The 16,428-nt window shown below is 44.0% G+C and overlaps 1 protein-coding gene across 1 annotated transcript in view; it reads left to right on the forward strand.

Moving 5' to 3' along the window:
- LOC124409356 overlaps positions 1–16,428 on the forward strand; it is a 112,381-nt gene that overhangs the window by 67,512 nt on the left and 28,441 nt on the right. The window contains exon 3 of the mRNA XM_046886932.1: positions 15,472–15,610. Coding sequence (XP_046742888.1) covers positions 15,472–15,610 — 139 coding nt within the window. The remainder of the gene's footprint in view (positions 1–15,471; positions 15,611–16,428) is intronic.

Genomic DNA, 16,428 nt, shown 5'->3' on the forward strand with positions numbered 1-16,428 from the left:
TCCTATGCACGTTCCTTGTCGAAAGATGTGACGTCAAGTGGCAAATGCATGTAGATTTTTGATGAAGGAAGGAAAATAACCAGCTTCAAAATTACCGTGTATTACAATGACGGTATTGGCCTGGTTATGTATACCGGCGGTTGTAAAGCCTCCCGAGAGCCGGTGTTTACAGTCATCTTTATTCCATTATATTTTTCCGTGAGAACTTAAACCATCCGAACGCGATACGCGAAATTGAAATATTGCTGAACAAAAATACATCAGCTCGGGAACTCTTCCTACCTCATTTCGGGGGCGAGTGAGCAACGGCGAGAGGGCTTAAGAAAACAATTACAGAAATACGAGCGCGTAATTCCGGGTATAAGGGAATGAATGAGAGATGGATGGATGGATGGATGGATGGATGGATGGATGGATGGATGGATGGATGGCCGGGCGGGGAAATGGACGGATGCCGGAGTCGGTGGGGCCGACAAAGTCCGTCGTAATTACAATATTTTATTAACATTTCGGTATGCCAGCTATGTTGCAATTGTTTCCAACGATAAAGCTCGCTGAACGGTGCAGTATAGTTATCGAGTTGAAAACGAGACTCTTTGATTAGCTTCTTTGAATTGTGTTTCGCTGAACGTCTTTCTTCAAAATTCGTCAAAATTGATAAAAATTGGTCAGTCTTCTGGCCTCTATGGAAGAATTCGGAAAACTGAGATCAGATAATATTAGATTCAGACAAAAATACAATCTACATTGTTCCACATCGCCTTTTTCTTACTTCTGTACGCCTTATCTGCACACGATGACAAGGCAGAGAATCGAAGATTGGATCGAACGCTTGCGTGGGTGGAAACCAAAGACTTATCATCTCACCTGTCGTCCCTGTCGTCAGCTGTTGTTTTGAAAAACGATTCGTGCCAGGATGTATAGGGTTGGGATGGCCATAAAAGGTGCATACGATCTACGGTCGGATGTATTACGTTCCTAATTACGAATGTACAATATCACGTGAGCACGCATGGAGAGCTGGTACGGGTTGTTACGCGGCAAGCATGAGTTTTCGATCTAAAAATACATATCGAAAAGTGATGAAACCATTGCTGCCACAGCCGTGAGACAGTCGCCTGAACCTTTTGCCAAACGTGTCGGTTTGATGTACGTGCAGTCCGCCTATCCATTCGCGTAAAGACGAATCATAATTTATTCCATCGCGTGGAGGAACGAATCGAAAATGCTTTTCGCTCGTTTCCAGGCTTCGAGTAAACGCGCAATGCAAAAGCTTTGGCCATTGGTGTGGCGGTTCTTTAATATCTTTGAATTTCACCGGCATTTGTTATACGCTGGCTGCTTCGTCGGGAACCAACAACGGGCAAAATATTTATCTCAGAGATGTCGCGGTCAGACTGGGATTTTTGTATTTACATAAGAAATTGCATATTTTCATATACATACTTCAATGCGAATCCATGTTACCTCGCAGTTTAACTCCGGCATCTAAAATTCAAATATCTAATTCCAGCTACCGTCCTGCTGGTGTACCTTCTCGTTTACCTCATCCTGACTTCAAGGGTCGCGTTGCACTTAGTATCTCACAACCTCCGATACGGTCTAGGATTTTAGCTCAACTTCTGACCGCTTGTTATACTGCCTCAATGCAGCTCTCAGCGGTCACCACAAGTCCAAGCATCCTGTAATAGCGTGCACGAATTTCAACGATGACCTAACTTCGTTTACTCGTCGAAGAGCATGTAATCGCTAAGAAGCTGGGTAACTTCCATTAGAGATCTCCTCTAAGACACGCGGTGATAAAGTCCATCGTAGTTTGTGACATGTCGGATATTCGTATGATAGTAACGAAAACGCGACGGCGTGTATAAGCCTCAAAATCTAGAGTAAGAACCGAGGTTTTTATTCGGAAGCTTTCAGATTCAAGATATATAATGATATACAGTACGCTCTTAGTTCGGTTTTAACTCCCGTTCGTAGATGATAACTTTGAAAAGTCTCTTCTTTGCTGCGGGGCTAACTTACTTCTCCGAACGAATAAATAGAATAAATTTAATTCTCCTCTTAGTTCTGTTATTCAGAGTTGAGAACCCGATGGGCGGAGAGGTTACCTCCCGAAGGAGCGTATAAAGTATGTCTTATATCCTGAAAGGCCACAGTCACGAATGGCAGAGGCTCTCCTCCAGCTCCTTTCAACGCTCTCCAACCAGGCAACAAGCTAACACCATTACCACAGATAACGAATTCATCGTTTATAACTTGAGTGTAATTAGCAGTGAACTCTTGACGTATTGTCTCTTCGTTCCTTCACGGAGAAAGCGAGGAACTCGTGAATAAATTCCCTTCATTCGCACCCTTCATTTCGTACAAGTAGCGTATGACGGGCAATTGCACCTGAGATTCCGGTTTATCATCTTTTTACATCTCCGTCTTTGTTTCTCTTTTCAATTGTGTAATTTTCATTTAAAACCGCGATGTAATTCGAAACGCGCCGTCGCTTCGCCTCCTTTGTCCGATGAACGACGACAGGTAAAATAATTGCAGGAGCAAACTAATTACCGTACAGGTACTACCAATCTCCGATACAGGCATATTTCGAATTTCAAACTAGCCTCCGATGTTCAATCCCCCGAACGACCGATCGACCCGCTACTACGTCCATGTATCGGTGATCGACGTCGAGCAAATCGTGGCCAGCTTTTTCTTTTGTTTCCCCATTTTATTTCCCAGTGAAACAATAAAGTACGAACTCTGCCCCCGCGAAGGGCGGGGCTACATTTGTTTTAATCGGAATGCTTCGACCGCTGCCTATACATACAGGTACATGTACGTGTATATATATGTATATATACCTTCTCGACTCGTCGCTTATTCGAAGGATCACAGTACGCTGAAGATAGAGAATGGATCCCGGGTTATCAGTCTTTGCACATTAACGTTCCAGCGTTGTGGGTGATTGCGAGGCGAAAATTATTGAACGTAGCCACGGTATGAATACGAGTGAATAAAAAAAGTTTCACACCGTCGGACAATTTTCAGTCGCGTCAGTATCGGCGAATGCGTCAGTATCTTCAACCCCGTGAGTGAAAGTTTCAATAAATCGTTAGATTAGTATTCATACATGTTTGTGTGTGTGTGTAGTATAGGCATATCCCAGAGACCATAAATTCTTACGTTTAAATTGTTCAAGTGGTGTCGTGAATTGAAACTGCCGAATAAATGCATGATTTATCGAGGTGCCTTCAGGAACGTTTTCGCATATAAAACTTCCAGTGTATACTTATTGCACCGTAACACCCTGTATATCATCATAAAGCCGTTTGCCAAAATTTGATACGGACGAAGCCGCGTCGATAAAAATGTTATGGCTGCCTCGGTATACTGCACAGGTGTGTTATCGTCTACAGCGATCCGAAATATTTTCATGGTATGTTAAATCATCTCGGAGAAACTCAACATTTCTGACTTTAATGCCGCGTTACAGAAATATATAAATTCAGCGTTTTTATTCCCAGTATATTTAAACGTATATAAATATATATATATTTTCATTTCTCTACGCGTAACCCGTTCAAATATCAATCTTTTACCACGACATTTTACAGTGTTGATAAAAACTAATTGCAATACCTATAGGTTTAAAAAAAAAAAAAAATGTTTTTTTTTCACTTTTGTGACTAACAAACGTTCGATTCTACGAACTATAAAAAACCTTTTTAAAAAAAATTTCTCATTATAGGTGAAAACAGAAAAAAAACTATTTTTTTCAATATTTTTTCCTCGTCAACGAGTGAGCGCAAAATCGAAACACGGAGTTGATTCGTGACAAGCTGACCTTCCGGTGTGATTACACGGCTTGATGTCGGCTTCTGTTTGTTTCTCCTTTCCGATATCGGCACCGATGCGGCAACAGTATCCTGTATGTACACGTGGATGCAAAGTGCATATACGCGAGCCAGCCAGCAACGGACATGTAATAGGCATTAGTCAAGCGCGAACGTGTGTATGAATAAATATTCGTGGCATGTCGATGTATATACATATGCATATTGTGCCGGAGAGTTTGCATTGTTTTCCACGAATTGTTCGGCTCTTTCAGCTCATTGAAAAAAACGAAAACGCTCCTCCGGCAACGCGGCGTTGAAAATTCCAACGAACGATGCCGGGGGCAGCGAGCGTTGCAGACGGCTCGGATATTTATGTAGAAATAAAATTGAAATTAAAATTTGCTCCTGTATGGTCGAACGGATTAAAGTCGGACTCAGGGGCGAGCCGGTGAAAAGATAAATACTTGCCAACAACCCCTTCGACGTTCCGCACTACTCCGATGCGATACGTCAGTTTGACCAACACGTGTCGCTGGTAAAAGTGACGCTTTGACTCCATCGAGTTGGGCGATTCATGGCTAAATGCACCCTTGATCGAAGCACCCCTATAAACTTTCATTCAACCAGTTGGGCCATGCCGTTTCTCCCCATTGCAATCCTCCTTCAACCCTTTTCATAGCTTGTCCTTTATTCTGTGTCTGGCACGATTCTGCTCGTGATCTTCTTCGCCCTCGTTTCGCCTTTTCATCGTCGCTCTGACCCACGGTTTGGTATTGTCAAGTTCCTTTTTAATTCCCGGTAATACTTGCCAGCGCTCAGTTTATCGCTCGTAAGACAGAACCGTGCAGCGGTAACGAGCAATTAAAAAGCGTAATTTGTTTACTTCTCATCTAGTTGTCCTTCTTCCGCACCTCGTAAAATTGGAGCAAAGGTTAATTTACCTGTTTGCTTTGCTTGCGGTGATCATGTATACGTATACCTGCATGAGCCGTTGCATCGGTGGTTAGGAACGTATTTCCTTTTTCTGAAAAAATACTGACGCTGAATATGTATATCGCGACTTCGATATACGGATAAACTCTTTGAAATGCAGGCTTTACCGGAAATTAAAAATTCCTTTCCTCAGCGGACGCGCAGGATGGATTCAGCTGAGTGCAGACGCGGCGTGCTCATCGAACGCTGCCATTTTTAGTCTGCAGACTTCTAACTTTGCCCCGCTTTTCCTGAAGGACGGAACGTCTTCGAGACGATTTTATCATATGGTATCAATTTCACGGATCCGTGCTCCCGTATCATTCACATTTCACAGTAAGGATATACCGGATGAGTGTTGAGGTCTTTCCGATCATCGGTTGTATAGTCCGCTGAAATTCGCTCATCCATTGACGAATAGACGTAATAGATACACGGATCTGATACCACCGCTGCTATTTCGAGAACGTCGGTTTACTTAATTACAGCAATCGAGGTGATTGCAATTTAGTCTCCGGTTTATGATTCTATTCGATTTGGAGGCAAAGGGTAGCAGTTGGATTACTGGAAAATCACCAACTTCCAGCGTATGTTTGACCCAAATTGATGGTAATTGAGAACAAGTATTGCCCGTCCAATCGTTTAAACAAGTCAATCAGTGCAACTGTTTCAGAAGCTTGCTAATCGAAGTTGATCAATCATTCCGGCATGTACTATACGATGCAGACCACGCGTGGTATTCAATAAGAGCGACTGCAGCGTAGTCAATTCTCGAAAATAGTTTCTCCATCTCACGTCCGTGAACATTTTATCCGTTATGTTATGTAACGAATACGAGATATTTTCATTCAAACTTCTCATCCCGCACTGTCACGTATTATTCTCCAAGAATTTTACGGAAAACGCCATACACATGATGATCGATTCGTACGTTTGTTTCGAAGGGGAAGCCGGTTTACCTCCAGGGAAATATTGAAACGATTCGCGGAAGAACTGGAGGCAGCAGTGCGGGTGCACTTGTGCTTTATACGTCGACCCACTTCCCCATTCGCGTTTGCTCTCTGTCGAAACAAATTCATCGATAAATCTACTCAACGAGATTGCGAAACGTGAATCGAAACGAAGATCGTCAAATATTTGCGCGAGCCTGCGGCGCAGCCAGCGAGTCTAAGGGATGGCTGTAAAATGATAAGCCGCTCCAACTATAGCAATTTACGGAAACACGCGGGAAGCCCTCATCTATCGAGGCTTCGCCACGTTTCGAGCAGGAGAGCACTGACCCTGATTGTAAGTCGGAATCCCCGCAGACTGTGCCCAGGCACGCCTTGTACTCTCTTTCGCTCTCTTCCCCCCTCTCTCCCCCTCTTCCTCCCTCTTCCTGCTCGTGCCTTCCCCATCTCTATCCCTCCCCCACCCCTGTCCCTCCTCCGTTTCCTTCGTCATCCGCCCACCTTTTCCCACTTTGCGATCCTACCCATACCCTCCTCATACCTCCAGCATGTTTGCACAGTTTACGGTGTTTGTGTTTGCCCTAAACCCTTATTGTTATTTATAACCCTTGCCTTCCAGCGCCGGGGCGCCGGGCGTCGATGCCGACGTGCTAATATACTCGATTTAATGAAACTTGTAGTGTTTACTCCCGTCGAGACGTTCTACCGCGGAGACGCCGCGATGTCGGACGTCGGCTATAAATTTACCTAATTTTCATTCCGAGAAGAATCTGCGAATTCTTCGAGTCTCTTGTTTTGTAATTGTAAAATATCGCGCATACAGAATAGCATGTGTTCAATAAAACCTTGTCGAATTTGCTGCAGTATAAAACTCAACCGCACTTCATTTACAATCTGAACAAAAGATCCCTGGTTTGCTTTTGGCTACATTATAAGCTAATTTCGCGAAATACTATACAGCTGCAGGGAAGTGCCAGGTATACGTGAACTCTTCCGAGGTCGGGGAAAGTTCTTCAAAGTCCTTCCCGTTTTCCAAAATCTTATTCAGAGGGTGCTGAAGTACCGCCACTTCCTCCCAGCGTACCGGAACTTTGTAACGGGATGCCGACAGTGGGGCTCAAACTTGACGTTTGAAAAGTTTTGGATGACCCCGTCGACACTCGACAAAAGCTAACTAAGATCGCACGAGGAACAATGCTGGCATTCCCCATGGATACAATGGGGGGCTTGCAGGATAGGCCAGCGTGGAAACGGCCCGGCAAATCCGACCGCCTGGTTCAATAACGTTTAACCTTATACTTTGTCGAAGCTCGCTTGGTCACCACGCCTTGCAGGCTTATCGCCCCCCAATTCTCCAAAGTATCGACAAATTTCTACCACATGGTTCCCAGCGGAACGGGGAATGAAGTGGACCTGCATGAAAATAGTACCGAAAGAATCTGGTTTACTTCACTGTCCGATAGAGAGTGATTATATTTCGGTGCTGAAAGCATTTTGGGAATTTGGGAATTGAAACTAGCGGTTTGAGTTTCCGATTTTCAGAAAATTTAATCCGAACGAGGTATAGGTGCTTCGGCAATCAAGTTCAGATTGAAGGTAGGAGAGTCTTTTGAAAAATGACTTCATTCGGTCTGCTGTGAAACAAATTGGGTAGGTAAATTCTGCGAAAGGCAATTACTCCCAGAATTTCCTAAGGGTGGATACCTAATTGTTTGAAATTGTTAAGAGAAAAAAATTGACAATTGCCTAATGGCTTCAGGTTTCTGTTTATCGAACGGGAAAATGCTGCAGGAAACTGGGTGGAATGTATGCACATTGCTATCTGCCAACGTTTTTTCACGCTCCAGGATATACGGAGGAGACGGGGTGTACGTATGGTTAGTGCGGAAATAAGCCAGATGTGTATTTTCAATACCTGCACATCCTCTTTGCGAGCGATACGCGTTACGTTTCTTCCGCAATGTGCGGCGGCGTGACATCAGACACGATCGACTTGTGCTCCAGAGACGAGGAGATGTAGCTACGAGCGGGGAGAGGGCGTTTCACTGGAAAACGCAATTTATCACTCGAGATTCGCAAGGAAACCCCGGATCACTTCAAGGATCGAATTGAGTCGAGTTGAGTCGAGTTGAGACGGTTCGGGTTGAGTTTAGTTGCCCGTTTCGCTTTCTGGCTGGAAAAATTGAGTGCGGTAGCAGGGGAAGTATCCCGTCCCGCGAGTCAAAGGACACACGTAAAGCAGAAGAGTCTGAGGGAATTTCACCGCGGAAATCGGGAGCGGCAGCTGCCAGGCGTTATAAGCGAACGGAGAAGGTAAAACGGAAGTCAAAAGTCTCCCGCGTATTTTCGCTGCACCTGTACCTGGACGATTGTTTCATTCGCGAGGAGCGAGCCTGCAGTGGGATGGGAAAAGGTTGGAACAAAAAGATGGACGAGAAAATCCGGGGCACTGGATCGGAGAAAAAAAGAGATATTAGATAATGCTTCTCCCAATGTGAATCGAACGCGGATTCTTGACTGACTTTATCAGCATTGAGATAAAAATGCATTGATAATAAAAAAGGACATACCACATTTTGGAAAGAGTTTCCGCTTTTACTCAATCTCGAAACGATCGGTGTAGGTGTGGGTGTACGTATGTATGGGGTGAGGGGTAGGCGAACGAAGAGGGCGAAAGAAAGTGAGTGAACGTCTAGAGGAGATAAAAATAAACGCCCCACCGCATCGCCTCCACACTTGCCTTACACTTGCTTGATGCTGGATCTTACTGTCCGTATATTTAATTTCCGACGAGTCGAATGGAATTGTTCGTGGCAGGGGGATGCGGAGATTGGCAGAAGAGGAAAACTTGCTATACCGCTTCGGAGATATACTCAATTCATCTTATAGCTTTCCCTGCACGCCCGATTTCTTCGCTCTCCTCCCGCAATTCCGCGTTTGTTATCACACCATTTCCATCCTTTCGCATTATTGTAGGTATGGAAGTATCCGTGGCTGGTTGGCGTGTTGATGAATATTTTTAAGGTCCGTAGAATCGTATTTTATCGCTGATCCTGCGCGGTCGAGCATCTCACCGGAATTACAACGCATCGCTCAAAGTAGAATGCTAATTTGAAGAGTTCGGCATGCCTGTGAATCGCTAACGATACCGTCACGATCCGTGTCAGTACGCAATTAAGACGGGATGTGTTCTCACTTCGCCAGAGACGCGCAAAGCGAGCTTTCGCAACTTCCCAAGAGGATGACCTACCCTTCCTTCTTGTCCAAGTTGAGTTATCGGTGTCGGTACGATGTTATCGATAAATTCACCGCTTCGTCCGGTGAGGAGAACGAAATGGGCTCAGATAAAACCGGAAGAAAGAGAAGGAGGCTGAGAACTTCTCGGCAAAGATGCTCTTCATACAGGTGGTATAGTTTTTCAGCATTTCAATTGAGCGTCATAATTCATTCGATTTTCTACAGTGCGAAACGATATCCCGAATTCCATGTGTCGCCCAGGATTCTGTATACCTATCCTTGTACTTGCCGAAACGAACGTAGACGCTTTGAGATGTATCTTTCTGTTTTCCCTCAATTTCCATCAGCTACAGGCGGAGGCGCAGCTAACGGAACCCAACCTAATGGAAAAAAGTCCATCTGTACGGGGTATTGCACACGTTGCCAGGGTTGAACCGAGTTATAAAAGCTGGCCTACCAGCCGATCGAATACCACAACGCGTTTGTTCCATTTAATTAAATAAATTGGATTCCAAACAATCGGATCCGCACGATTTCCCTACCGCCACAGCAGCTACTTTGAAGTGTAAACTACGTTTAATACTGGCAGAGAAGGATATTGTTTAATCATAACGGCGGAGTGCCGTCTAGTTGTAAGGCCCTTTCGAGACAAGGGTAAAATAGGAAAAGAAAACTAGGGAAAAAGCGGAGTTGAAAGTGAAAAGCTTCAGTCGGTAGACTATGGAAAAAAACCACAGCGCGTCTCGCTCCCGCTTTGTTTCTCTTTTTCCCCGACAGACCCTCTGGCATTGCGCCGGTCGACTGTTCGGAAACTCAGGGGCGAACAGCGTGTTCGTTCGTTTGTTCGTTTGTTCGCTCTACAAGTCTTTTCGTACCCCAGGCTTTGTAATTACCGAGGCTGCCGACGTGCGAGCGTAGAAGCATGTATAGCTCGTGATTAAATCCACGGTTTCGGCCGTCCACGTCGGTTTTCGAGGTACCGAAACGCCGAGTGTCGACTGGAAATTATTTAGTTGATACATAGACGGGTTAAATACCGACCCACAATCCACCCTTTCGAGAGAGGCGAGATAATAACGCACCCTTCGAACGCCCTGGACTCGGCTTTTAACGTCTTTTAAAATCCCGTTGACAGATGAGTCGTCCAAGCTTACTTACAGGGGTCCCGTGATCTTTCAACTATGTATTTTATACATAATACACATGTGATACACCACGCGATACATCGCCTTACATGCCTCCGTTCAACCCTGTCAGCCGGATAATTCCATTACAAAACGCCTCCGGCATCCAACCCTCGAGGCGTGCTTTTTTTCACGAATCGTGAGGGAAGGAAGGAATCACCCCCAACAAAATACGTAATGGTACCGAACGGATTTCACTTCCAAAATACGTGTCCTGATTTCTCTCTTCACGTATGCCGTGTGAAACGGAGAGTCGAGGGACGTTAAAAAAGAAAATCAATTCGTCGAAGATCAATTATCCAGATGTTGGTCTACGCCGAGTAGTTTGTCACATCAATCCGCGATTCCGTAAAATATTCCTGTTACACGCGAGATTCGGATTGATTTCGAGTCTCGGGTATAAATTTAAATTTCGAACGAGCGTCGACGAGTATGAGTGAGTCTCTTCCTGCTCGAGTTATGAGGGGGAAGAAAAAGATGAAAAGCGAGATAAAGAGAGAAAGAGAGAGTAAGGGTTGATTGAGCCGTAATATCTTGATTAAAATAATTTATCATTGGGTAGTGACAGGGTGATTGGTTATCCTGAGTTAAATATGATGGAGTGTTTCGATCTTTTTTGCACTGTACGTATACAGCTGATTCGTATACCCACGCACAGTCGAATTGATACTTTCATGTATCTAATGCTCAGGGCGAGCCGACGTGACGAGCTACATCAGTCTCGGTCATTGACTACATTTTTGTGCTTTCGTCTGCCGCTCCGAATGAGTGCCATTAATTTTAACATTCTTTCGCCCTGTGCTTCTCCTGCGCACGCCGCCCGCGTAGTTACCCCGAGGGAAAAAGAGGACATTCGAACGTTGTTTTTTTCGCTGGTGAATTAAACCGAAATTAATTACACCAGAGCTTGAAATTTTCCGCCCGTCTACCGGTTCGTCAATGTCTGAGGATCAAATGGTGCATCTGACTTTTTTTTTTTAGTCTCTTCAATTTCTCAACCCTTCGACGTATATTTCGTAGTCGGCGAATCATCTGTTCCAGACAGTTTCATTTCTGCTTTTCGACCGTCTCCTGAGTTTAGTTAGTTTTTAAACTTTCGACTATAGCTCTCAAAGTCAGTTGTACAATTACCGCGGTGCCTCGTTGCTGTATCTTTCGCTATTGCGTTTGCAACTGAAATATGGGTCCCCGAGGGGTGAAATCGGCGCGGAAAATACGAAACCTTCGGTGTGAGGAACTTGCACAAGTTAATAGAAAGGCAGAGTGAAATACTCATCATACCTACATTCTTAAATTAGTTTGCTCGAATCTACTGTCCGTATCCTTGAACTCTGGCTAGCGGTCTCCCTAAACTGCATACCTAGATATCAGAGGATTTGAATGAATACACGATTCAAGGACCAGTTTGAACTCTCGCGAGAGGATTCTTCCCCTCTGTCGAATCTCGATAATTAATTGATCATCACTCCGCCGCGTAGTGGTTGAATTTTTAATCTCACTGTGTGAACCAAGCACGCTTTTCACTAATTAACGATGGTGATGGGCGCATGGATGCTGGTTATGAAACGTGAGTTCCCTCGGGGTAGAATTCAGGGCACAACCAGACAATTTATGGGATTAAAAAAAACACAAAAAAACAGGTAGAAAATAAAACTGAATAACCCATAACGCTGCTGATGTATAATAGACGAGTTGTAAAATTTTTCTTATTGCAACTAAAATTACTCTCGCCGCATTGTTGCATGGATGCAAGTTGTGGGTATAGGTACATTGAAAATAAAACATCGGCGCAATATTGCAGAGAGATTTCTGAAATACTGGTATATACGCGCTGTGCGGATGGTGGACCGAGGAAAAGCACCCTGAGGCCCAACGTCGGGAGCAACGTCGAGGAGTCTGTAATTGGCACGAACGGGAAAGTCTAAGCCGCATCGCGCTGCAGTATCTTCTTGATTGGTTGCGGGGGGCTTGAGGCCGTCATCCCTCGTACTGGAAAAATAACATTGCGATAAATAAATGAAAAGAGGAGCGCGAGGACGAGGGAGCAGCGAAGCTGTGCGTTGAACGAACGCGTCAGAGACGTGGAGAGAATTAGAAAGGGAGAAAAGAGGTACACATTATTATAATCCCAATTAATAGAGCCTGGTTACCCGGGTAAGCTGGGGTTGCGAAAGGTAAAACTGTTTTCCCAGAAGAGTGGTCGCCGAGCATCTCGTTCCCAGTGCCAACGGAGAAATAGTGCGGTCGTCGTGAATTAACTTTGCCATTCCATTTGTCCCGCAGCTCTGAGCTTACACTCGAAATACCTGAGTGATAATCTGGTCGTGATGTACGTAAATTTTTATACTACAATCCGACGCATTTATAATTGAATTCAATACGAGATAAGGGCAGTTTAGAAATTTAAAAAAACGAACAGTGCAACGGATGTCATTATTGTTTAAATTAAATCGAGAACACTAACATGAATCCGCCAATGACGGTGGGGTGCGTAAAAGCAAAGGTGGACTCAGGCCTTCCCACAGGTATCAGGAAAAGAGGCCACGGTAGTCTTAAGCCTCGCTGGCACTCACTGAAATGAGAGTAATTAATTAGAAAATATACCGCCCGAAAGCGGAAAAGCTACCCTGGGAGTTGTCCAAACTTGAAAACTTTGATGATAACCGCATTTTTTGACTTAACTTCAATTCTAGCTAATTAAATAATCCCCCCACCCCTGACGCCGCGCCGCGTCGTCGTACCCTCGTGTAATACCGCAGTTATAATATCCTTTCCGGTTTCCTAATGAAAACAAATATTCATTTCGTCTTACGCACGCTAAACCTCTAAATAAATAATAACGAACAAGCTTATGTACCTACCCTTGCGGGGTTTGTTTTCTTTTCTTATTTTTCGCGGATAAAAATTTTTCGGGTAATAGCTACAGCGTAATATCAGCCGTTACACTGCTAGCGAAAGTATGCATAAAACGAACTTCCGACATTTCGAGATCAACGATAAGTCTGTGGCTGAGGAATAAAAAAAAATTTCGAGAATGAGCTTCTACGCACTTACGTTTAACGACAATTAAAATATGAGCTGTATCACTCTTTCACAATCTATACTCCGTATGCGTGATACTTTGACTGACGCAGAAATGTATACGTATAAGTATATGTGTAGGTAGATGACAGGTACATGCATGCCTGGAAGTTTTAATTTGATCTCCATCTTTTACCAATCATCTAGTCGCAAGGCGACCAATCGAACCAGCGATTATATTCAGATCTATCGTAGTTTTCCTGTCTCAACCGACATCCATCGACCGGCAGCAGAGACCGGCGGATTTCCCGTTTTTTTTATAACACAGAGTCGACAGAGTCTCTCTGATGTCTTGAACATTCATTTTAAATTTTGCAGTAGCCAACTACCTTGACGAGTATTTCTCAGCCATCCACCTGCAGGCTTTCCTCGGGGGAGAAATTAAAATTTCATACAACTCGACGTCGTTACGATAACTCTAGCCGGGGTTCCGCTATTTTATCTCATCCTTTTCGCGTGAAGATCCAACGTCGTCACGTTACTATATTATGTATATGACATTTGCTGATTCACTATGGATGCAATTGCACTTCACTGCGGAAATCTAGATCATGTTGTTCCTTAGTTTAGCCTCGGAAATTTTCACCGATGCATATTTCAGAAACGTTTCTATTTCACCGTTGACGACTCTACGTAACTTGCCGTCGATCACGTTAGGTACAAGACGTTTAATAAAAAATGGTAGGCGTCATCGTCAAAGTTACCTTGAGAGGGTCGTAGACACCATCGTTTGAAGATTAGTACCTTTTTACCAAACCCCGGGTGACGAATTAACAATAAGGCAACGTTTTTCGATCGGCGAGGGTGTTTTGCGGTTTTGGAGGGTCGCTGACGGGCACGGCTCGGAAATACAGAATTGTTATCAGTCACAGCGTCAATAGCTGGTAAGAGAGAGCTGATAACGTTGATCGCTGATATATCCAGCACGCTCGGCGGTGAAATTCGTCGTTTGGACAAAATGTATATCACCTCGAATCAGCGCGCTTGTCGATACGCGTTTATTTCCTCGAGGTTTAATCGCCCCGGCAGATCGCGGGGAAACCGACAAATACATGCCCGTGACTTCGATCGAAACCCCATTTATTTCACTTTCAACCTTTTCAGGAGATAGCTGCGGAATGTGTCACAGCCGTGAATTATTCTCTTGCAAAACTGACATTTCTCTCCCACGGTTATACGAGCTGCAGGGCTTGCAAGTTGACAAGTTCGGTGCCTAAATTCTCGTGCATTTCCAGTATTGCGGAATCTCTTATTGCGAAATCTCTTATTGCGAAATCTCCCCCGCGAGTGTGAATAATCCTCCGCTCGCGTCTTCGAACGCAATACCTTCGGGTTTCATTTATTCCCCTGAAATAACTTTTTCATCATGGCTCTTTAGATGTCGGTAGGTATCTATGGGTGGGTGCACGCAGGGTGTATATGGTACGTATACTATATAGGCTTTGACGAGAGAGGACATAAAGATTTCGTTTACGGCGAGGCGGGAGTAAACGTGCGAAATGAATCAAGGTTGTAAAAAAAGAAGGGGGCTGTTAAGTTTTTACGATTTTTGACAGAGTTTTAGGGCTTGTACTACTGCCGCTGTTTGTCAGTTATTTGTAGAAATTTCTCACCTGCCTCGGTTTGGAATGTAAAGTGAAGTATATATATATATATATGTGTGCGTATTCCCGCCACTGCAGATGACCGGGGATGTATTTCAAACCGTTAAATATTAGAGCGGCGAAAGAAAAAGGCAGTAAAACGAGAACGAATTCAAATGGATCAATCCGTCCATTATATGCCTACAAATCTCGGCAGGGGGGGAAAAAAAACAAGACATAACCTGGTCGTTATACCTTTCCCTCCGGTACTTCCGGCCAGCTAATTTGCGATAAAATTCATGCAGCAAGCCTTCCGTGCGTTTAATAATACCGGGTAAAACTTGTAATCGATCCTTCAAATATACGTGATATGATTCGTGACATACCGTGTAGCCTAGATCAGTTTTACAGATGTAGAGATAAAAATATAATTATGGGAAACTATATCGGTTCCCGCGTCATTAACACCCAATTACTTTTATCACTTCGTCCCAAAGGACGCGCTATATATACTTTATAATTAATAACCACTCACGCAATAGTGAAAATATCTCGTATAGCTTCGAATCAAAAATTTATTTAAATACTCAGTTGTTAATAACGCCCTGAACATATTATTTCTGTCTGTTTGTCGCAGGGTGCAAATTTCCCGAGCAATGGAGGGGTGAATGGTTTCAATCGGGCGTCCTGCAATTAGTCGCCGTGAATGAGACGACAATCACCGGCAAAGGGCGCTGTATCGAAGCCGACGGTGACAAGTTCCTCATCGCAGATCGGTGAGTGGTTTATTCAATTAGCTTGAATCAGCTAAAACAGATTCCCTCAACCTTAACCAATTACCTGAGACGATTTTTTCCTCTCGGCATCTCTCGCAATTTTTGCCACGTAATGAGCCGAGATTCCTTCATGGAAACTTTGTAATTTGTGTTCCGAATTCCGGACAAGCGCGATCTTTCCGTTCCAGGAGAAATTTTTAGAATGCAAAATCACATGTCTCGCCAAGAAATAACTTTTCAGACTTTCATGTCAAATTTTAATTAATCTTGAGGGAAAAATGAAAAGTCCTAGCTTTGAAAACTGAAAAGTTTCCTAGCTGATTCGCCATCATCCAAACTCTTGTAGGTACTTGAAAAGTCGGAACATCGAGAACTTGAATAATTCGGAAGTTGGTCAGTTTAAAAATAGAGAACAACCGATATTCGGGAACTCCAGGATATTTGTAAAACAACGAATTTCACGAGGTGGACATTAAAAATATCAACAAATTTTAAATACAAGTTGAAGAAAAAAGATGAACCTAGTTAAGTCCGCATACATTTATTTTCAGTGCGCGTACTATCGACAACCCTTGAACCATGAAAACAAAATAATCGGGATCCTGAGCATCGACAGGCCATGCATGTATGCTCGGCATTCTCGATGGTTCAAAGTTTCAATCCGTACCTGTCTTCACCCCGGATTCACCCTTTCCCCAGATCTGTCTGCCTCATAATTCCGTAAACCAAGAAGCGCGCGGAGTAACATTTTGGCAAGCTGTTTCGCTCTGAGAACGGTGTATAATAGAGAGAGAGTAGAGCCCGTCGGGGCTTGGCTG

Source organism: Diprion similis, chromosome 8, assembly GCF_021155765.1.
Source record: "Diprion similis isolate iyDipSimi1 chromosome 8, iyDipSimi1.1, whole genome shotgun sequence".
NCBI classification, from domain to species: Eukaryota; Metazoa; Arthropoda; class Insecta; order Hymenoptera; family Diprionidae; genus Diprion; species Diprion similis.